This window comes from Rana temporaria, chromosome 12 (assembly GCF_905171775.1).
Source record: "Rana temporaria chromosome 12, aRanTem1.1, whole genome shotgun sequence".
Classification (NCBI taxonomy): domain Eukaryota; kingdom Metazoa; phylum Chordata; class Amphibia; order Anura; family Ranidae; genus Rana; species Rana temporaria.
Window position 1 is genome coordinate 114,481,124 of NC_053500.1, and position 23,416 is coordinate 114,504,539.

The 23,416-nt window shown below is 43.7% G+C and overlaps 1 protein-coding gene across 1 annotated transcript in view; it reads left to right on the plus strand.

Annotated features, from left to right (window-relative positions):
* The window catches only part of CCNDBP1 (cyclin D1 binding protein 1), a 31,474-nt gene that overhangs the window by 5,557 nt on the left and 2,501 nt on the right, over window positions 1–23,416 (plus strand). Inside the window, exons 3-10 of the mRNA XM_040330274.1 lie at window positions 4,427–4,506; window positions 9,261–9,342; window positions 11,817–11,913; window positions 12,009–12,082; window positions 14,951–15,027; window positions 17,226–17,479; window positions 18,988–19,048; window positions 20,552–20,598. Of these exons, the coding sequence (XP_040186208.1) occupies window positions 4,427–4,506; window positions 9,261–9,342; window positions 11,817–11,913; window positions 12,009–12,082; window positions 14,951–15,027; window positions 17,226–17,479; window positions 18,988–19,048; window positions 20,552–20,598 (772 nt within the window). The remainder of the gene's footprint in view (window positions 1–4,426; window positions 4,507–9,260; window positions 9,343–11,816; window positions 11,914–12,008; window positions 12,083–14,950; window positions 15,028–17,225; window positions 17,480–18,987; window positions 19,049–20,551; window positions 20,599–23,416) is intronic.

Genomic DNA, 23,416 nt, shown 5'->3' on the forward strand with positions numbered 1-23,416 from the left:
GTTTTGGAACTACATTTCCCATGATGCTCTGCTACCCTGCAGAGTGCTTGAGCATCCTGGGAAATGTAGTTCCAAAACATCTGGGCTGCCAAGGTTCGCCATCACTGCCTTTATAAGATGGGCAGGCAGCATGTACTTTTTTTGAATACATAGTGGTTGCACTGTGGCAGACGGGTATGGTTGCTGGGCAAGGTGCACAGCAAAGGGGCCCCAAGATCCTGCTGCCCGTAGCACTAGTAGTAAGCTTTCAGTAGCTTGTGTTGATGGCATCAATTTGAAATGATCATGCATTGGCAGGTGCAGTTGACCTCCTTCTATCCTGATTTAATCAATTATCCATTCTCGTAGATTTGTATGGGTATAAGACCCGACTGATGCGAACAAAAGCCCTTCATCATAGGCGCATACTCTTCTCTATTTTTATTGTTAAATATAGGGACTTGTAGATCACCTGGAGCACTGTGCTTCCAGGTAAGATATCAGCCACACTCACATTGACATCACCCGGTGACCACGCCCCATGGCTATATAAGTCGTTGGGCAACCGGCATTACAGCGGGACGGAGCGTCGAGTCAACATCTCAAGAAGAGAAGAGGGAAGATGGCGACGAGGAAGACCGGGCCACCGCTAGTAAAAGAGCTGGAAGAAGATAGCGGTGGTGCCCGGCAGAAGGAAGAAAGCACCGGAGAGCGCAAAGAAGGCATCGGAGAGCGGGAGAAGAGGCTGGAGAGTCGGAAGAAGACCCCCGGAGCTGCCTAATAAATTACTTTAAAAACCTGTGTAGTGTTGTTTTCTTATTTTTTTTATTGACATTTTTCTTCCACCAGGTGAATGGGTAGGGGTACGATGTACCCCATACTTATTTACATAGGGAGGGGGGCCGGAATCTGGGGCCCCCTTATTAAAGGGGGCTCCCGGGTTCCGATATGCGCCCGCAGACCCCGACAACCAACGGCCAGGGTTGTCGGGAAGAGGCCCTGTCCTCATCAACATGGGGACAGGGTGCTTTGGGGTGGGGGGGCCGCAGGGCGCCCCACTGCCCTAAAGCACCCACCCCCCATGTTGACGTAAGTGCAAATGTGCGCCGTCGTATCTGTGCGCAAGACCCACAAACAGAGATGCGCCTAAAACCAGGCTACACTCCGCCGGCGTAGGGTGGGCGCACATTTAGGCTGGGAGCATGGTGCCGCTCCCATTGATTAGTCATTCAAACATGCAAATGAGAGAAATACGGCGATTCACCCAGCAGCAGACATGCAAAGGTCTGCACCAGGGAACACAAGCAGGCCAAGCCGGCGTATTTTAAGTTGGACATGTGTCTGGCTGGGCGTAGGTTACGTTCATGGCGTATCTTAGGCAGTTGTTCCGACGTGGTTGTGAGCATGCGCAGTTCGTTAAACGTACTTGTCTGGCGCTCGGACCATCATTTGCATGGGGTCACGCCTCATTTGCATGGGTTTGCATGGGTCAAGCCCACTTTCACCTACGCCGGCCTGCGCTTTCGAAACCTACGCCACGCAGCGTTGGGAGCACTGGCTTCCTGAATTCCATGCTTGCACTGCACTGCGTGGCGTACGGTGTTTGCGTTACGGCGGCGTAATGTGCGCCCGCTCTCTGTGAATCTGGGCCATTATATTTAACTTTTTATTTTGGGATGAAAAGGAGATGTTGTGTGTTTCTATGTATAATGACACTTGTAATCTCTGTCTACTCTAATCATTTCTGAATAAACCTCTATTAAAAGAGAAATAACACCTGAGAGCTGATGCAGTTTCCCAAACAACCTAATCAGTCTGCACAAACCAAAAGATTGTGGGAGGAATATGGGCGAAAAAAATGAACTATAAATGCCTCAAACCAGAATGAAGATGAATGAAGGGGGCATTGATATAGAACACATCGCATTGCCATAAATGAAATGCATCTAATGCAGTGACCATTGCCCACCATACAGCAACATTTGCCACACCCAGTATACTTATGTAGGCTTCAGGAGGAGAGTCGGAGATAAGAAATGATCGGGTGTTGGCAGCAGCGTGTAAAGCTTAGATAGCTAACGTGAAGGGGGAAGAAAGGGCTGATTTGTTTGCTATTACATTGGTATATCCTAAGGACTGGCAATCAAAAATAATTTATAAAATATTTTGTTATGAACAATTCCTAAAACAAAACTTCAGTCTACGTCTGTGACATAATATTTTTCAAACTGAGCTAATAAATAAACGGAGGTTAACTTTTGGCTAAAATTACATGTCAAAATCAGTATTGGATCCAGATATATGGACAGCTAAAATTAAATAAATTGTATGTGTGTGTGTGTGTATATAATATAATATAATATATATTAGAGTTGGTCACATTCTCCTGCTATGCAAATTGGATGCAGGGAAAGTCGCATCCAATTTGCATAGGTGTGAACCCAGCCTCAACAAATTTTGATGGAAAAACATGAATTGTATTTGTGGGATGCAGAGCCTTCTGGTCTGCTCCTCCCCCAGCATCTCATCTTTTGGAAGGGCTCTACTCTTGTGTCGGGGTTAACAAAATTGATAGATAAAAAAAAAAAAATCCATCATGCCCTCTGAGAGGCTCTGGCTAGTTTTGCCTTACTGGGGGAAAAAAAACGAATTCTTCCTAACACCAGTGGTTTAAAAAAATAAAAAATAAAAAAAATGTAATAGTGATAAAAATATTGCCCTTTAAAATCTTTCAGTACCTGTGGGTACCATTTGTTGTAAGAAAATCATCCAGTCCTTGCTCTTGTGTCTTGCTCATAGCTGGGTATCGCTTATCAATCTTATTAAAGCGGGGGTTCACCCTATAAAATAAAAAATATTTTTTTTTTTTCTTCTAGCCTAAAATTCGGCATTGTAGCGCGAGCTACAGTATACCGGTCTTAATTTTTTTATCGCCGTACTCAGTGTAATCGTACATAGTAGATTCCGACTGCCCACGGGGAATGGGCGTTCCAATCCAGACGGAAGGTGATTGACGGCCGGCTCTGGCACGTCGCGCTTCTCCGGAAATAGCCGAAATAGGCTTGGCTCTTCACGGCGCCTGCGCATAGTCTGTGCGCAGGCGCCGTGAAGAGCCGAGACCTACTCCGGCTGTCTTCGGGGAGCGTGACATGCCAGAGCCAGCCGTCAATCACCCTCCCTCTTGAAAGGAACGCCCATTCCCCGCGGGCAGTCAGAATCTACTATGTACGATTACACTGTGAGTACGGGGATAAAAAAATTAAGACCGGTATACTGTAGCTCGCGCTACTCTACCGAATTGTATGCTAAAATGTTGTTCTGCAGGGTGAACCACCGCTTTAATTACCATTTCAGGAAGATGCCAGAGTTTATGAATCAGTAAATATTAGGGTTGTCCCGATACAGATACTAGTATCGGTATCGGGACCGATACTAAGCATTTCCCCGAGTACTTGTACTCGGGGGAAAATGCTCCGATACTTCACCCGATACCTGACTTTCCCTGTATCCTCCTCCAGTTCCCCCCATCCGTTCTGCATTCAGTGCCGCCGCTGTCCCCCCTCCGTGCCGCCGCTGTCCCATTCCGTGCATCTGCTGTCCCATTCCGTGCCACTGTTGCCTCCCGCTGTTCCGCTGCTGTCCCCCTCTGTGCCGCTGCTGTCCTCCTTCATGCTCCGCTCTCCCCCTCCATGCTCTGTGTCCCCCCTCTGTGGTGTCACTCTCCATGTCTTCCTCCTCCACCCCCTCTGTCAGGATGGAGAGCGGCGGTAGGAGCCGCTGAACCTGGCTCCTACCTTTTCCGAATGAACAGAGTCAGTGATCACTGACTCTGTTCATTCATATAACTGAAACATCGTAACCTGTGTTTACAATGTTTCAGTTTATGAATGGATAGAAGCCTCTGTCTTCTCTCCATTCATTTTCAGTGCAGCTGAGAAAGGGACTGTCCTTGGTCCCTTTCTCTGTCTCAAAGGGGAGATATCAGAGGTCTGTTAAGACCCCTGATATCTCACCAAAGCCCCCCCAACAGGGCTGAATGAAAAAAAATATTTTTGCAATAAATAATATTTTTTTTTAAATGTAAATATAATAATAAAAAAACACGCTGACACTACCACCCCCCCCCCCCCCTAAAAGAAAATTAAAATTGTGTAAAAATAAATAAAAAAAGCCACTGTCACATGACATTAAAAAAAAAAGTATCGGTATTTGATATCGGCGAGTACTTGAAAAAAAGTATCGGTACTTGTACTCGGTCTCAAAAAAGTGGTATCGGGACAACCCTAGTAAATATCGCTCATCGCAAGCAAAACTTTAACTATAAAATCATTTGTTCATATATAAAGTAGATCTGAACAAAACACGCTTGTAATCTAGATTGTATGTCAAGATTTTTAGGTCTTTATACAAATGGTGTAGATTAAGGTTTCTGTTTTCTCTGTTTCAGGGCAAGCAATCAAAGCAACTTCTCAAGAGGCGACTAAAATCAGTCTGGCTTACTCCAAGCCTCCATTGCCATCAGAAGACGTAAGCCAATTCTTGTGTGTTTTAATGGAGATTGAGACAAACCTCCATCTAGATGCTTCTGGATCAGCGCTCATACTAGGTCAAGATTACATTGCTAATGCCGGCCATTAAGGATGAGCTCTGGCAAGTTCGCATGCTACACGTGCAGAGCCTGCCAGGAAGTGTGCACTGCGCTGCGCTAATCACAGCCAGGGAGGCATTGTCCCGATGCTCGGCTGCAGAGATCGGGAAATGTCTCCCTGGCTGTGATTAGCACAGCGCCGTGCACACTTCCTGGCGGGCTCTGCACGTGTAGCATACGAACACGTAAGAGCTCATCCTTACCGGCCATACATCACAATTCGTCCGGTTCAGCGTTGACTGTCCGAATTTTGATCCATGTATGCGAAGGCTGATTGTAACCAAGTCAATCTATTGATCCACTTGGCTAGAGCCAGGCTGTCTGGTTTTTCTGCTTTCGATTGCTGCCAGTGGCTATAGCTGTTGGCAGTAATCATTGTATTCTGGCTCCCAGCGCCCCCCTCCCGGCAGAACACAATAGTGCTGCGGGAGGCATTCCCCCATCAACACTGTCTTTGTTAATGGGGGAGAATCTAGCTCTTTTTTTTTTTTTTTTTTCACCTATGGTAGAAAGAGAGAATATCAATTCCTCCATGGCTTGGCCTGGGCTGGTGTAACATTCATGCGAGATACACCATATATTGCCCAAACTCTGCTGGAACCAGCACTTCTACTAGGTCAAGTACACATTACAAAGATTCTGCTTCATCACCACTTATAAAAGATCGAGTGTATGTTGCTAAGACTGATGGGTCAGCACTTACACTAGATGAAGTGCACATTACTAAGACTCTGCTGGATCACCTCTCCTACTGGATGCACCATCTGTTTTGCAGCATTTGCTACTGCAGCACCCGTGCTATATCTACTTTACATTACCTAGATTGTACTGGTGTAGTATGTGTACTTTATATACCATACATTACCCAGACTTAAAGGGGTTCTAAAGGGTTTTTTTTTTTTTTTTCTAAATAGGTTCCTTTAAGCTAGTGCATTGTCGGTTCACTTACCTTTTCCTTCGATTTGCCTTCTAAATGTTTTTTTTTTCTTTGTCTGAATTTCTTACTTCCTGTTTCTCCTCAGTAAGCTTGCCCCCATCATTGGAGCGGTGGTTAGTCAGCCAGAACAGCTTACTGAGGAGGAACAGGAAGTGAGAAATTGAGACAAAGAAAAAAAAAACATTTAGAAGGGAAATCGAAGGAAAAGGTAAGTGAACCAACAATGCACTAGCTTAAAAAAACTATTTTAGAAAATAAAAAACAAACCTTTAAAACCCCTTTAAAGTCTTTTTTTTGTTGTTTAAAAGTAACAAACATGTTATATTTGCCTTCCCTGTTCAGCGGTTTTGGACAGAGCAGCCTAGATCCTCCTCTTCTCAGGTCCCTCTTCGGTGCTCCTGGTGCCCCCACAGCAAGCAACTTGCTAAAGGGGCACCTGAGTCACTGCTCTGTGTCTCCATTCGGACACGGAGCTGCGGCCTGGCCCCACCCCCTCTCCTTATTGGCTGGCTGACTGAATTTGACAGCAGCAGGAGCCAATGGTGCCGCAATGCTGTCTCAGCCAGTGAGGAGGGGAGTCCCGGGGCAACCTGCAACATTTCTGGATCTAGATGGACCTCAGGGTAAGTATTAGGGGGGCTGAGATTAAAACGAAATTCTGCCTTTACAGCCACTTTAACTGGTGCAACACTCTTGCTGTATCCAGCTCTCATACTCGATCCAACACACATTTCATAGGCTCTGCTAGTTTATCCCCCACACATTACCCACAATTGACTGGAAGAGCATTTATGCAAATTTCACTACATGTTATACAGAATTTAGACTACCCATAAATGTACAAATCCCTGACAATATTGGCAGACCCACTATGAATCCAATCTCTCTTGATACTTTGTACCATCTCCTGTACAATAAAATTATTGGCTGTATTGCTGGTTTATTTAAGGTATGTATTATGGAGCCAATAGGGGAGACTGAGATGTGTTCTAACTTTTTTATATATATATATATATATATATATATATATTAGGGCTGTGGAAATTAACTATTCCTCGATTAAAAGATTAATTTTTTTGATCGATCAAAATTCTTTTGATTGGTACTCGCCTCTCCGCCGGCTTCCGGGCCTTCGGGGAGTTCCGCCGGAGATCCGGTGACGTCACGGACACCGGCGGGGCTTGCCGTGTCCATCTGAAGGGCTCCGTTGCTGTGCCTTCATATCTGCATCCCGGCGGGACCTTACTATCTGCCACACGCAAGGGCTGTTACACTTCCTCTATCACTTCCCTCTATCAACCTGGGATTCTACAGCCACCCACTGGGAGCTGTGATAGTTCCCTTCAGGCCAGGTTCACACCTAAGCGAATTGAGTGTGGCTTAAACCGCATCTAATTCGCAGGACATTTCAAAATACATTGTTTTCAATGAGGCTGGTTCACATATATGCGATGCATCCGCACTGCGCATTGCCTCCAAACCGTGTGCGGTTTTTATGTCTTGCGGTGCGGCTCAGGTGCGAATTCAGTCCCATTATCTTCTATGGGTACGCATCTAATTCGCAGATGTGTTCTGTTCTCTTCAGGAATTTCTCTCATTCAGCTCAATACACTTCTCCCCCACTCTCCTCTCACCTGGAACTTCTCCCAGGTCTCCAAATTCGCATCTAAAACATTGCTAATCTGCAGAACACTTCTCTTATCTCTCTGCAGAGATAAGAGAGCTGAAATTCGCACCTCACTAGTGTGATTCTGGCCTCATGGGGCATCTACATGCAGATGGACTGATGTTAACCTCTTCTCATCTGAATTCAGCAGTGGTATCGTTGTACCCATTTTTATACCAGTATCATACTTAGCTACATGTTTTTATGACTGCTTTTGCTACCGTTTGGTATTACTCGCACCATTTTTACAGTTTATGTAGCTACATCGATTTTATCTCCAGTGTAATATTTATTTTGTTACCTACTTGAAGACTATAAAAGTTTTAATGCTATTCCCATCGAGCGCTGCCTTTTGTGTGTTTTTTTGTATCCTGCTATCCATTTTTCCAGTGGTTGGTAGCTGCACTGGGAATCGGCCTGCAAGGAGATCAGCTAAAAGTAGTTGGATCTGTATGTGCGTTATAATGAATCGAAATTAGTCGATTAATCAATTAAAAAAAATATATAATCGAACACAAAAATTGTAATCAGTAACAGCCCTAATATATATAATATTATATTTGCTTGTATTATACGTGGCTTGATTGTGCCAGTTACGTACAGCATATATTTATATATCCTTAACCACTTGATTGCCGAGCCTGTTTTTCAGATTCGGTGTTTACGAGACTAAAACTGTTTTTTTTTGCTAGAAAATTACTTAAAACCCCCAAACATTATATATATATATTTTTTTCTAACACCCTAGAGAATAAAATGGCAGTCATTGCAATACTTTTTGTCACACCGTATTTGCGCAACGGTCTTACAAGCGCACTTTTTTTGAAAAAAAAAAACACTTTTTTGAATTAAAAAATAAGACAACAATAAATTTTGCCCAATTTTTTTATATATTGTGAAAGATAATGTTACGCCGAGTAAAATGATACCCAACATGTCACGCTTAAAAATTGCACCCGCTCGTGGCATGGCGTCACTTGTGTGGTTTGAACACCGTTTTCATATGCGGGCGCTACTCGCGTATGCGTTCGCTTCTGTGCGCGAGCTCGTCGGGATGGGGCGTTTTAAAAACATTTTTTTTTTGTTTCCTTATTTATTTTTATTTAGTTTATAATTTTTTTACACTGAAATAAAAAAAAAAAAAATGATCACTTTTATTCCTATTACAAGGAATGTAAACATCCCTTGTAATAGAAAAAAGCATGACAGGTCCTCTTAAATATGAGATCTGGGGTCAAAAAGTCCTCAGATCTTATATTTAGACTAAAATGCAAGAAAAAAAATAAAAAAATTGAAACTGTCATTTTTTCAAATGACAAAAAAAAAAATGTTGCTTTAAGACGCTGGGCGGGACTGACGTTTTGACGTCACTTCCGCCCAGCAGAGCTATGGGGACGGGTGAAGGAGATTTTTCCCTCACTCGCAACCCCAGTCAGCTGCCGAGCGGACCCGATCGCCTCTGCCGCTACCGACGGTTACGGTAAGCGGCGGAGGGGGGGGGGGCCCCTCTCCCGCCACTGATAACGGCGATCTCGCGACGAATCCGCCGCGGAGACCGCCGTTATCGTTTTACAGGACCGTTGGCACTAAAGATGGATACCTCAGTTGTGGCAGCAGCTGCTGCCATTCTCGAGATATCTATCTTTAAAAACAGGACGTCTTTTGACTATGGGCCAGTAACCAAGTGGTTAAACGGACAGTTAAACCAAAAGTAACATCTTTGATGACTTTGATGACTTGCAGTTAGTTCAGTGAATAGAGCTAATCAGGGAGATTCAAAATGACTTTGGCAAGTAGATGAGGCTGACAGCTGAGTTTCAGCTATATCTGGTGCAGACCCTGAGAAAAGTAAGCATTCAAAGGGCATAAAAACATCTAAATTCTAATAAAAACAGAAATCTACTTGTTAGGAACTGACCATTTATTTACAAGGTATGTAATTATGCAATACTTGTAATATACATAAAATTTTACTTAAAATCCAATAACTTTCTTAAAATAACTTCTCAAGCATTTCTGTTTTCTTCCAGGACTGCCAAAAGCTCAGTGATGGGCTTCTCAATTCTATTTTGGCAGCTTCAACTTTATATTACTCGCTCCCCAAGAAGCAAGGTGAGTAGTGCTTCCTAAAGTGATGACACTGGGTGCCACTTGCAATGAAAACGGGGATGTCATAAATGTGTTTTCAAAATAGTTTTGCAGTGAAGTCATCCTTGAAGGGCACTAAACAAAACGCTGTATGCAAAACTTACCTAAACCGCTACATGTAAGAGTTTGGGTGTGTAGTGCTGAACACACTGCAGAAAAAGCTCTGGAGTGCGAATAGGCCATTTCTCAAAAAGTTGGGAGGTTACATTTATTTCCCCTGAGCAGGAGCTTTTTTTTTTTTTTTTTTTTTTTACAGACTTTTTATTGAATAAAATTTAAAATAACAATATAAAGGATTAAACACTTGAAAATAAAATGGTATCAATAAGTATCTGAGTTACAGTGGGATGTTAATGAAGCGATGAAAAAGATGATAATATACTATTATCTATGCAAACCCTTAGAATACTATAACATTGTATATTAAAAAATATTATAATAGTAATACATGTTAATAATATTTTTTTGATCTACTTCCTTAATTTTATTTACTGGGTGCACATAAAATCTTAGAACAAGCGTGGTTAAACCATACAGTAGATATCGTACATGGCTATAATAAAGGTAAAATCTTCTAATTTACTGAGCTATATGAGCTATACATATCTTAAAGTGACACTAAAGGTTTTGAATATAAATAAAAATAACAAACATGTCATACCTCCACTGTACAGCTCGTTTTGCACAGAGTGGTCCCGAACGGCATCTTCTGGGGTCCCACAGCGGCTGTCTCGGCTCCTCCCACTTCTGATAACCCCCTCCTGGGAAGCGCTGTCCTAAGGGGGTTACCTTACGGGCGCGATCCCGAGTCCTGTATTTAGCATCCATAGCCGCCAACTACAGGACTTGGCCCCGCCCCTGGCCCTCACGTCATTGGAGTTGATTGACAGCATCGCAAGCCAATGGCTGCGCTGCTATCAATCCATCCAATGAAGAGCTGAGAAGACAGAGCACGTTCACGACGCGGGACTTTCCAAGGCTCAGGTAAGTAAAACGGGGGGGGGGGGGGGGAGGCTGGGGAAGCAGTGATCGTAGGATTTATTTTTTTCTTTTCATAGGCGGTCCTTAAGTGGTTAAGCAATCTTAACGCCGATATACGTCGGCAGAATGGCATGGCTGGGCACAGACACATACAGGTACGTCGCCTTAAAGAGCCCAGCCATGGGTCGTGCGCGCCACCCAGTCCGAAGCTCCATGACCGTGCCCGCGGGACTCACGGACTCGATCGCCGCCGGTGTCCCGCGATCGGTCACAGGAGCTGAAGAACAGGGAGAGGTGTGTGTGTGTGTGTGTGTGTGTGTGTGTGTGTGTGTGTGTGAACACACCTTCCCCGTTATTCTGTGTGGCAGTGTCACTGTTCCCTGAGATAGGGAACGACGATCAGTGACGTCACACCTACAGCCACGCCCCCCTACAGTAAGAATCCTTCCCTTAGGACACACTTAATCCCTTAAAGCCCCCTAGTGGTTAACCCCTTCACTGCTATTGTCATTTTCACAGTAATCGGTGCATTTTTATAGAACTTTTCGCTGTGAAAATGACAATGGTCCCAAAAATGTGTCCGATGTGTCCACCATAATGTCGCAGTCACGAAAAAAATCGCTGATCGTCGCCATTACTGGTAAAAAAAAAAAAAATATATAAAAATGCTTTAAAACTATCCCCTATTTTGTAAATGCTATAACTTGTGCGCAAACCAATCAATAAACGCTTATTGCAATATTTTTTTTTTTTTACCAAAAATATGTAGAAGAATACGTATCGGCCTAAACCTGAGGAAGAAAAAAGTTTTTTTAATATATATTTTTGGGTGATATTTATTATAACAAAAAGTAAAAAAATATTGCATTTTTTTTTTTTTAAATTGTCGCTCTATTTTTGTTTATAGCGCAATTGTCAGTTAAAGCTACGCAGTGCGAAATCGCAAAAACTGTCCAGGTCCTTTACCTGCATAATGGTCCGGGTCTTAAGTGGTTAATTTCATAGGATGTATTAAGGTGAAAAAACATAAACCTTTGCAACCCCTTTAACATAAAACTGGAACATTGTTTTTGGATAAAAGATTGGACATATTTGAAAAAAAATTGGAACAATTGGAGCCTCTGTCAGCTTTTTACTGCCATCTGTATCCTTGTATGAAGATTTAGCCTTTTAATCCTGTCTCAGTGACTACACAGCCATAAAAAAATGAAATTCTAGGCCACCTCCAACTACTAAAAAAATATTTTTTTGACAGCTGTTGTTCCAGTACTCCTGATCATGTGTCCACATAGTTAATAAAGCTAAATATCTGTAATTGAAGCACAGACAGAAATACAAACATGTTTGAGCGAGGTTCCAACCTATCCTCACTTTATCCAAAACTCAATTATTTTGGCTAGAGTTTCTTCCTTAAGTGATGTATTTGTCATACTGTATTGTATGTACCCTGTATGCAGGTATAACACTTCGAAAGACAGTTAGAGAGGCTGTGGCTGACGTGATAGAGGGCACCATGCAACTCCTAGAAGTAATCTTAAATTCTCCTATACAAAGGTATGATGTGAGATTTGAAAATTTCATATACTATGACCGGTGCGTATTAATTATTATTCATCCCGTATGTGGCTTCTCATGTTTCCTACTTGTAGTCTGATAAAGGTACAGCTGGTATCCACGGGCAGTGTGTGGGAAGCATGTGACCAGTTTGAGCAGATTCCTAAAGGTAATTCACTTTGTCTCATTGCCTGTGTACATTTTCTGGGTTTTTCGTTTTTTTTTGTTTTATCTACTTTTTTTTTTTTAAAGTCTTTTTTTCCTTTTAAATACATTCATTGTATCAATGCAATTAAATGAAAAACAAGGCTGATACTCATGCTGCTGGTAACAGCAATGTGCTGAATTAAGATTAATAATGGCACTTGGAGAGAAAGAATCGCCGCTCAAGGATACCAATTAAGAATATCCTCACCAAGTCTGAAGCCATGGGTGCTGGCAATTCATAGGATAATGCAAAAGGAAGGAAGGAAAGAATTTCTGGACAGAGGCACTCCAAACACTTGTTGCTTTTATTGTAAAATAAAAAACGCAGGATACATGCCACAGCAAACGGGGTACAAAACTGACGCATTTCACGCTAAACTTTAGTGCTTAATCATAGCTAACATACATAGAAATGGATGTGAAATATATATTCTTTCCTAGTTTAGTGTGAAACGCGTCAGCTTGTACCCCATTTGCTGTGACTTGTATCCTGTGTTTTTCATTTTACAATAAAAGCAACACGTTTTTAGAGTGCGGCTGTCCAGAAATCCTTCCTTCCTTTTGCATTAATAATAGCGCTGTTGGCATCTGTGCGGACACACCTTATATTAGCTGTAATGGAAGTACACATGTACTTTTAACTCCAGGAACTGGACTGTAGTGAAGCAGTCTATTTTTGCAGTGGCCCTACTACACCCCTGTCTTCACTGCAAGGGTTAAATGCTCATGTCTGGGTGAAAATCCTGCCTGTACCACCTAATCTGTTGGTGGTCCCCTAGCGTCATAGTGTACAGTGCAGGGCTGTCGAACCCAGTGAAGAAGGGTATGTTAGTGTAGTTATTATTGAAGGTACACTTGTGTCCTTGACACATGTCCTGATAGGATGCATTATACTGCATTGGCAATGTTGTGGAGCACTGGGAGTCAGCGTTAATACTATTACCCGCATGTGAATCGCACATGCACCGCATTCCTGTGCAATTCACATCCTTTTAAGTGTGGTGTGATTTGAGCCCATTCATTTTGAATGGGTTCAAATCGCACCAAAAAAGTGCAGGCACCGTTTTTGGAGCTGCACTACAGCCGCATCCCATGGTCGCTCATTTTGTACCATGCGATCCGGTGTGGACAAACCATGTTTGCAATCCTTTTGGGATGCCGGTAACTTTTGTATTGACACACGCAGCGGATTGCAATGCAATGTGAGTTTCGCACAGGGAGCTCCGCGCTTCCGCACTGCATGTGTGTGAATCTAGCTTAAAGAGCAGGTCCAGCCAAATATATATATGTGTGTGTGTGTGTGTGTGTGTAAAAGTCAGCAGCTACAAATACTGTAGCTGTTGACTTTTAATATTAGGACACTTACCTGTCCAGGGAGTCCACAATTTTGGCCCTCCAGCCGATCTTTGGATCGACTCTTGGGTGCTGTGCTGCTATTCCTGGTAAGGGAACCAGGCAGTGGAGCCTTTTGGCTTTATTGCTGGTCACCTACTGTGCATGCACGAAGCGCGCAGTTTTTTTCTAATTGGCCAGGCAGTGGGGGAAGGAGAAGGGGGACATGTCATAAATGGGTCCCTGGTTCTCCCACCCCTGAAAGGTGCCAAATGTGACACCCTGGAGGGGGGGGGGGGGACCATATGAGCAGAAGTTCCACTTTTGGGTTGAACTCCACTTTAATTGTTGTCAAACTGTTATGGGTAAAGTTCCACTTTAACACCTTCCCTACCGAGTCATTGTAAAATGACGTCGGCGGAAACCCTTCCTCCTTCAGAGTGGACGTAATATGACGTCCTTGCATTCCCGGGCGGCTAGGGGGCGCGCGCCCCCGCCGCATTGCTCAGGACCCGGTGCGCGTGCCCGGCGGCCGCGATGTCCACCGGGCAACCGCGATTGCCCGCAATCATGGCAGGACCATGGATCTGTGTGTGTAAACGCACAGATCCATGTCCTGTCAGCGGTGAGGAGACCGATGTGTGTTCCCAATACAGAGGAACACGCATCGATCTTCTCCCCTTGTGAGTCCCCTCCCCCTACAGTTAGAACACACTTTGGGGAACACATTCAACCCCTTCAGCGTCCCTAGTGTAAACCCATTCCCTGCCAGTCACATTTACACAGTAATCGGTGCAGTTTTATAGCTATAGCACTAATCGCTGTGTAAATGTGAATGGTCCCAAAAATGTGTCCGATATGTCTGCTGCATTGTCACGGTCACAATAAAAATCACAGATCGCCGCCATTGCTAGTAAAAAAATAAAAATAAAAATGCCATAATTCCCCATATAGGAGGCGAAAACTTATGCAAAGGTATGGACCAGGGAACACAAGCCGTCGTATCTTTTGTCGTTTACGTTGTACGTGAATATGACTAGGCGTAGGTTACGTTCACGTTGTAGACAGTGAATTCGACGTATCTTAGGCAGTTGTTCCGACGTGATTCTGAGCATGCGCACTGGGATGCGGCCACGGGACGGCACATGCACCGTTCGTTTTAAGTACTTCTATGACGCTTGGCCCATCATTTGCATGGGGTCACGCCTCATTAGCATGGCTCACGCTTACTTCCACCTACACTGGCTTACGCCGAGGAAACCCAGTGTATCTTTAACAGCGAGTGGGAGCAAGTGCTTTGTGAATCCAGTGCTTGCCTCTGTGCGCTGCGCCGGCGTAGCGTAAAAGAGATACGCTACGGCGGCATAAACATGCGCCGATGTATGTAAATCCGGGCCTTAGTGTACAAAGTTGCATGTAATAAAAGCGATTACTTTTTTTTTTTTTTTCGCAGCATTTTGTACCATTCTTAAATCTGTTCTTAAAATCATATCAACAGATAACCAGGCTGCTGTTGTAGCAACTGTATCTGGATATCTGGGTGTAGTCAAGGATGCGCTAGAAGAGATGGAACAGGTGAGATCTACTTTATACAATCATTATAAACTCATCCCTCCTCAATAAGGCCAACATGACAAGGGACTATATACAAGATTTTAGTAATGAAAACAGTATCATTAGCAGTAATCAGCATGGATTCATGAAGAATCGTTCTTGCCAAACCAATCTATTACCCTTCTATGAGGAGGTGAGCTGCCATCTAGATAAAGGAAGGCCTGCAGACGTGGTGTATCTGGATTTTGCAAAAGCATTTGATACAGTTTCCCATAAACGTTCACTGTACAAAGTAAAGTCCGTTGGCATGGACCATAGGGTGAGTACATGGATTGAAAACTGGCTACAATGGCGAGTTCAGAGGGTGGTGATAAATCAGGAGTACTTGGAATGGTCAGGGGTGGGAAGTAGGGTCCCCCAGGGTTCTGTCCTGGGACCAATCCTATTTAATTTGTTCTTAAATGATCTGGAGGATGGGGTAAACGGCTCAATCTCTGTATTTGCAGACGATACTAAGCTAAGTAGGGCAATAACTTCTTTGCAGGATGTGAAAACCTTGCAAGTAGATCTGAACAAATCAATGGGGTGGGTAACTACATAAATATAAATGCAATCTACTCACTGAGGGGGGAACCTCTGGGGGAATCAAGGATGGAAAAGGATCTGGGGGTCCTAGTGGATGGTAGGCTCAGCAATGACATGCAATGCCAAGCTACTGCTAACAAAGAAAACAGGATATTGGCATTAAAAAGGGGATTTACTCCAGGGATTAAGCAATAACTTTCCTGCTCTACAAGACTCTGATGCGGCCTCACCTGGAGTATGCTGTCCAGTTCTGGGCACCATTCCTCAGGAAGGATGTACTGGAAATGGAGAGAATACAAAGAAGAGCAACAAAGCTAGTAAAGGGTCTGGAGGATATTAGTTATGAAGAAAGGTTGAGAGCACTGAACTTATTCTCTCTGGAGAAGAGACGCTTGTAAATTTACAAATACCATACTGGTGACCCCACAATAGGGATAAAACTTTTCCGAGGAAGGCAGTTTAATAAGACGCGTGGCCACTCATTAAAATTGGATGAAAAGAGCAACTGCATAGAGGGTTCTTTACTGTAAAGCGGCAAGGATGTGGAATTCCCTTCCACAGCAGTGGTTTTCAGCAGGGGGCATCGATGGTTTCAAAAAACTATTAAGCAAGCACCTGAACAACCACAACATACAGGGATATACAATGTAATACAGACATAAAATCACACACATAGGTTGGACTTGATGGACTTGTGTCTTTCAACTTCACCTACTATGTAACTACGATTAAATAATTACCTTCTTTCACTGTTTGGCCCATCCTTTGCAAGAAAAACATCCTGGCTGGATGTGCCATGGCCCCATTCCTATGGATTGTACATACTTGTTGCAGCTTCCACCCATCTAGGAGAAGTAGAATATGGACCATCTATAGGAATGTATGGAACTTTTAATGAATAAAAAAGTGTTTAAAGGGATGTTATGATATGTACACCCTGTACAACCACTTTTCCCTACAGGTAAGCCTATAAGAAGGCTTACCTGTAGATACTGGAAATATCTCCTAAACCTCTATGGTTTAGGAGATATTTGCCATATACGCCGGCACCTACATAATCTGTGCATGCGCACTGAAGAAAGGGCACGATCCGTGCTGTTTTCTATAGTGCTTGTGCCGTGACCGTTGGCTCCCGCGAGCAATGCTCGCGGGAGTGACTTCCACGGCCCCGGACGGAAGAAGAGTTGAAGATGGATGCGATTAGAGAGAGGGGACAGCGCTGACATTGCGGGCTTCTTCTGCAGGTAAGTGCCACATAATGGGCTACTATGCGATGCATAGTAGCCCCTTATGCTTTTACTTTGCAGGGAACAAAGGGGAAGTAAAACCCATCAGCTTACCTGTAGGTGCTGGAAATATCTCCTAAACCCCCAAGGTGGCAATCATGCCATTTCTAAAGGGAGTCATGCCATTACGCGACTCCGGACAGTCACAGAGCCGTAGTTTGCGGCCTCGGAAGGAAGAGGGGTAAAGATGGACACACAAAAGGCTTTTTATCTTAATGCATTAAGATAAAAAACCTTCTGCCTTTACAGCCACTTTAAGTCATAATGTTAGTTTTTTAAAATTAAATGTTTTTGGATTTTTTTTTTTTCTGCACTGAAAATGATACTTAATACACTACAATGTGACAGGCTTTGGCAAGTGGGGAGGACCCTTTCAGTGACGTCCTAGAAGATGATGAAACGGGTGCCCGTGGAAACCAGGATACTTATTGGTCCGAGGAAGACCACAGGCTTATAGCTCCATGCTTGGGTCTTATGAAGGCCTCTAAAGCCTGTATGAAGAAGGTGCTGGGAGCCCTGAAGACTCATGGGAAGGTGGAGACGACAGATCAGGTGGCGCAGCTGGATGACCTGGCCGATATTACACAGGAAGTGAGCCCCAGGTATAAGCTATGTGCACTTTTCATATATTAGTAATGCAAATCTCCATATATGTAAAAGACGCCCACACACTGCAAGTCTTGCAAAAAATGATTTCAGTCTACAGCATATGTTCTTACCACTCAATAAATCTTTGGTGTGGTAATCGCATCTTAAATGACTTCTGGCATGTTTCTGAGACTAATTTTCATTGCTCCTCCAATATAATCACCATTGCCATCCTGCTGGTTCTTGTCAATTTATTAGTCTTAAACTGATATTAAAGGCTTTTTTTTTTTTCTTTTCTTTTTTTAAATAACAAACATGTCATACTTGTCTGCTCTGATTTTGCACAGAGCAGTCCCAATCCTCCTCTTCTTGGTCCCCACGCCAGTGCTCTTCCCTCCTTTCCAGTGCCCCCAGAGCAAGCGTCTTGCCATGGGGGGTACCCAAGCAGGCTCATTCTTAATCTGTGGCTCTGCGTGTCCATTCACACACAGAGCTTCACCTCGGCTCCGCCCCCTCCTCTCTCCTCATTGGCCCACTGGCTGTGAGACTCCTGTTACTGTCTCAGCTAATGACGAAGGAGAGTCTCTGTAGAACTGAGGCTCTCGTGCACATCGCTGGAGGAAGATCAGGCTCAGGTAAGTATTGGGGGGCGCTGCTGCACAGGGGAGTTTTTTTAAATTCATGCATAGAATACATGAAGGTAAAAATACTTTGAGCCTTTATAACCACTTTAAGGCGGGGAAAAGTTGTGTGCTCTCCTTGCAGCTGATATTTTGATATCTCCCCATTACTAATATAACCTTGCATTTTTCTGTAATATGTGTGTTCTGAAGGCAGCCCTCTTGATAGACATGGATTTGCTTTCTCTTGTCAGAGCTGTCCCTCTGACGACTTGTCAGGGCATATTCAAAAAGTAACACGATAAGGTGCAGAGAGCACAGACCCCCAGAGGGAATGAAGCAGAGAGATAAATGCACTACGGGTCATTGAGTAGCATAGTAGTAACATCACTAGATGTCACTCCATATCCGGAGAGTCTAGCAGCAAGAGGCACAGCTCCATAAATGATCTCAGGCTACAGATGAACCGCTAAGATGCTGAAAAGCCAATTGCACAAAACTTCTTGATCCATTGTTTTACTATGCTAAAAAAAATGATACATATTCAGTGGAAATCACACACTGCTCCCACATTAACCCCACTGGCTTAGACTTATTGACCTTAATGTGTAAGTTAACATGCGAGGCCTGTGGCTGCCCTAAGAAATTTAGAAAAGGTTTGGTACCCCCAGGTAAGCACACAATCCCATCAGACTAAAACGGTATATCCTTTGTATGTCATGCCATGCAGCTATGAGCTGTTGGAATTGATTTGACTTGGGCAAAATTAACATTTCCAGTTGTTTCCTATAAATTAGCAGATCTTCTCTTTTCTCTTTTTAATTTCAGGTCTATTTTAAAAACGTATATAATTGTCTGATATAGTTTTTGTTGATGTATACATTTTTTTTTTTTTTTAACAGTGTGGATGAATTGGCGCTAAGTATGTACCCTCCTATGAACCATGTAGCTGTTCGCTTTAATGTACGTATCTTCCTCCTGATTTCATATGTGTTGAAATGCATTGGTCTCAACATTGCTTCAGTTCATAACATGACTGTCTGCTAATAATAAGCCATACTTGCGTATTGTTCTTAAATGGCCAGTCCATCTAAAACTGACATTACAACTGTTTGTTGATGCCAACCATTGCGTTCATTTCTTGGAAACTGTTGGTGGGATATGTGTTCTTTAAAGAGGAGCTCCAGTCTTAAGTTAGCTTCTACATAAACTGTAGCTGCTGACTTTTAGTAAACAGCCATTCACCTGTCCCTTAGTCTTCTGGGATCTGTCACATGTCCCAGAAGGCAGTGGGGGGGGGGGGGTTGCTGGGGAAGAACATCTGCTTCCGATTACCTAGGTGAAGTGGGAGTGGGTTCCCCCCCTGCTCACAAAAGTGCCATTTCTTTACCAGGAGTGGGGGAAGAGTTCTTAACCACTTGAGACCCGCGCTATTGACAAAAGACGTCAACAGCGCAGCTCTCAGGTGCCAACTGGATGTCTTTGGACGTCATTTCAAGTGCATTAACCGTGCACGCCTCTGGGGGGCGCGCAGCGGGTAAACACTGTCCCGGCGCATCGCTGGGGAGCCGATGCGTGTACCTCGCGGCCGCGATGTCCGCCGGGTACACGTGATCATCGGTAACACAGCAGATACGTGGAGCTCTGTGTATAAACACAGAGCTCCACCCAAGACTAAGACGTACGCCAGTCGGATCTAGCCCAGCTTCAGGCGTATCTTGTTTTGTGGATACAAAACAAAGATACGCCGGAGCAACCTAGAAGTTACGCGGCGTATCGATAGATACGCCAGCGTAACTGCTTGAAGGGATTAGAACTTCTGGGGTGTGTGTGTGTGTGTGTGGTGTGTTTTTTTTTTTTTTTCTACTTTTTCTTTTCTTTTTTTTTTTCTTTTTTTTTTGTCATGCTGGTGAGTTTTCTAAACTGTTCCTATCTAATTGATGGGTGTTTCACAGAACAGGAATTGAGGGGAAATTCCCCCAGCAGGGGCACAGGGGACAATACAAAAACATTGAGCTCTTCCCTCACTTCCTTACAGATGTCTGACAGAACAAGAATTGAGGGGAAATCTCTCCAACATGGACACAGAGATCATTTAAAATCCTGACTAAGCTTTCAGCCGTTTCCTGAACCTAAAAACAAACTTTGGCTGGAGTTTGGCTTATCGATTTGTTCACGCTTCTGTCTGTGATCCTATATTTATATGTAAAGTTCTTACTTGTGGAGATGTTTGTATATATTCCATTCTGCATTATAGGCCTTTTTATTTTTTTTAAACATATCCCTTTCCCGCTATGTACCCTTCAACAGTATCTTTGTCAGACATTCTCTGCTTCCTCGATCTGTTCTGTTTGTCGACAAGCTTTTTTTGCCTCTTCCAGTATTGTTTTTTCAGTGTAGGTAAAGTACCTTTTGGTTTAAATCACCTATTTGATTATCTTAACTTATTTCTATACTATGTTATAGGCTGCAAAGTTGTCCTCTGTGCTGAAGAAAGTGCTGGAGATCGTAAGGTTTGTGGATTTTTCATTGTTGACTACACACATATAGGTGGATTCAGAAAGAGTTAGGCCGGCGTATCAGTAGATACGCCGACGTAACTCGGAATCTGCACCGTCCTAAGTTTTAAGTGTATTCTCAAACTGAGATTAACTTCAACCTATCTAAGATACGACGGCTTGCGCCGTCGCATCTTAGGGTGCAATATTTAGGCTGGCCGCAAGGTGGCGCTTCCGTTGAGTTCGGCGTAGAATATGTAAATGCATAGATACGCCGATTCACAAACGTACGTCCGCCCGTCGCAGTAAAGTTATGCCGTTTCCGTAAGAGATACGCCGCCTAAAGATAAACATGCCCCCTAGGTGGCGTAGCCAATGTGAAGTATGGCTGTCGTTCCCACGTCAAAATGTGAAAATTTAACGTTGTTTGCGTAAGTCGTCCGTGAATAGGGCTGGACGTAATTTACGTCCACGTCTAAACCAATACGTCCTTGCGGCGTACTTTGCCGCAATGCACACTGGGAAATGTACACGTACGGCGCATGCGCCGTTCGTAAAAAACGACGGGTCACAGTTAATCTACATAAAACACGCCCCCACATCCTCATTTGAATTTGGCGCGCTTACGCCGGCCTATTCACGCTATGCCGCCGTAACTTAGCAGGCACGTACTTTGTGAATACAGTACTTGCCTAGCTAACTTACGGCGGTGTAGTGTAAATACGATACGCTACGCCGCCGCAAAGATGCAGCGATCTACTTGAATCTAGCTACTATACTCTGTCTTTAATGGGACCTACATTTTTCAGAAAAATGGGGGCAGGGAAGAGGATTCCAAAGTGTAAAAAGAAAAAAAAGTATTCAGATGAAGTCCTAAAGACATGGGGGCAGTTCAGCTGGGTGCCGATATGAACAGGATCTTCAGGAAAGCGAATGTTGGCTTTGATCTTGGTGTCCTCAAGTCTCTGCCAAGATGCCTGACCCAGAATCGGATTCCCTTGGCACATGTTGTCGTAATCAGATATGCACAATTTACCTTTCCATATCCACCTATGCTGCCTCCCTAATGGCCAAGTATTTTTCTGATGTGGACCTAAACTTTGGTTGTGTTCCCACAATGCATGTCCTAAAAAGTGCATTTGAGCCAGGTGAGCTAGTCTAAACCAAGTAAAGCTGATCTCCTCCTACGATACAACAGATATTTTTACTTATAGGAGGTTAGCAAAGAATATAAAAAAATCAAAGGTATTGAGTACTGGATGAATATTAATTTCAAGGAAATTAGATGCACGCTGTAATTCTTAATAATGTAAAAAAATATGTTTCCAGCAGAGACTTTTCCAGCAAGCATTTTATGCCTAAGCCCTGTCCTTCCCTGTCAGTTGTGCAGAAAGCTATTAGCTGGATTCAGAGAGACAGGCATAACTGTGAGCCGGCGTAGCGTATCGCATATATGCTACGCCACCGTAAGTCAGAGAGGCAAGTGCTGTATTCACAAAGCACTTGCCTCCTAAGTTACGACGGCGTAGCGTAAATGAGCTGGCCTCAGGGGGGGAACGGGGGGGCGTGTTTTATGTTAATAACTAGTGACCCGACGTGATTGACGTTTTTAACGAACGGCGCATGCCAGCATCCCAGTGTGCATTGCTCCAAAGTACGCCGCAAGGACGTATTGGTTTCGACGTGAATTTTCAAATTTCGACGCGTGAACGACGGCCATACTTAACATTGGCTAGGCCAGCTATTTGTTCGACTAACTTTACGCCGGAAAAAGCCTTACGTAAACGACGTAAAAAAATGGCCGGGCGCACGTACGTTTCTGAGTCGGCGTATCTAGTCATTTGCACATTCTACGCCGAACTCAACGGAAGCGCCACCTAGCGGCCAGCGTAAATATGCACCCTAAGATACGACGGCGTAGGAGACTTACGCCGCTCGTATCTTAGCCTAATTTAAGCGTATCTGGTTTCTAGAATACGCTTAAATTTACGACGACGTAGATTCAGAGTTACGACGGCGTATCTACTGATACGCCGGCGTAACTGTATCTGAATCTAGTTATAAGTCTCCACAGCTGTACAGAAACCTTAAACTGCTGATGAGGTGCCTATCCAGCTAAGTCCTGTCCCCACAGCTGTGCTAATATCTTCTCTTTGCTAAGACCCCTTTCACACTGGGTTGTTTTGCAGGCGCTGTTGCGCTAAAAATAGCGCCTGCAAACCGACCTGAAACAGCCGCTGCTATGTCTCCAGTGTGAAAGCCCCGAGGGCTTTCGCACTGTAGCGGTGCACTAGCAGGACAGTAAAGAGTCCTGCTAGCCGCATCTTTGGAGCAATATACCGCTCCTCCACCGCTCCTGCCCATCGAAATCAATGGTGCACCGTGGCTATACCACCAGCAAAGCGCCTTTGCGGTGGCTTTTAACCCTTTCTTGGCCACTAGTGGGGGGGTAAAACCGCCCGCTAGTGGCCGAACAGCACCGCAAAATTGGCGGTAAAGCGCCGCTAAAAATGGCTTCTAATTCGGCTTGTTCATCTAAGCTTTTTTTTTTTTTTTTTTTTTTAACTGAAAGCTTATTGGATTTACATGGAAATTAGTTTGGTGGCACTTTACATGGGGCATGTCTGTACGAGGGATAATGTATAAACAGTAATAAAATTCATGATATACTCTATATGATTCAATAAAGTGTCTCAATCACGTAAAATATGCATGATTGATAGACACATAGTGAACTAATCCATATTGATGGTGATAATGGTAGTAATCATAATATAAATAATCGCATCATTTTTATTAAATAACTAATTAACATATCAATTAATGATCATGA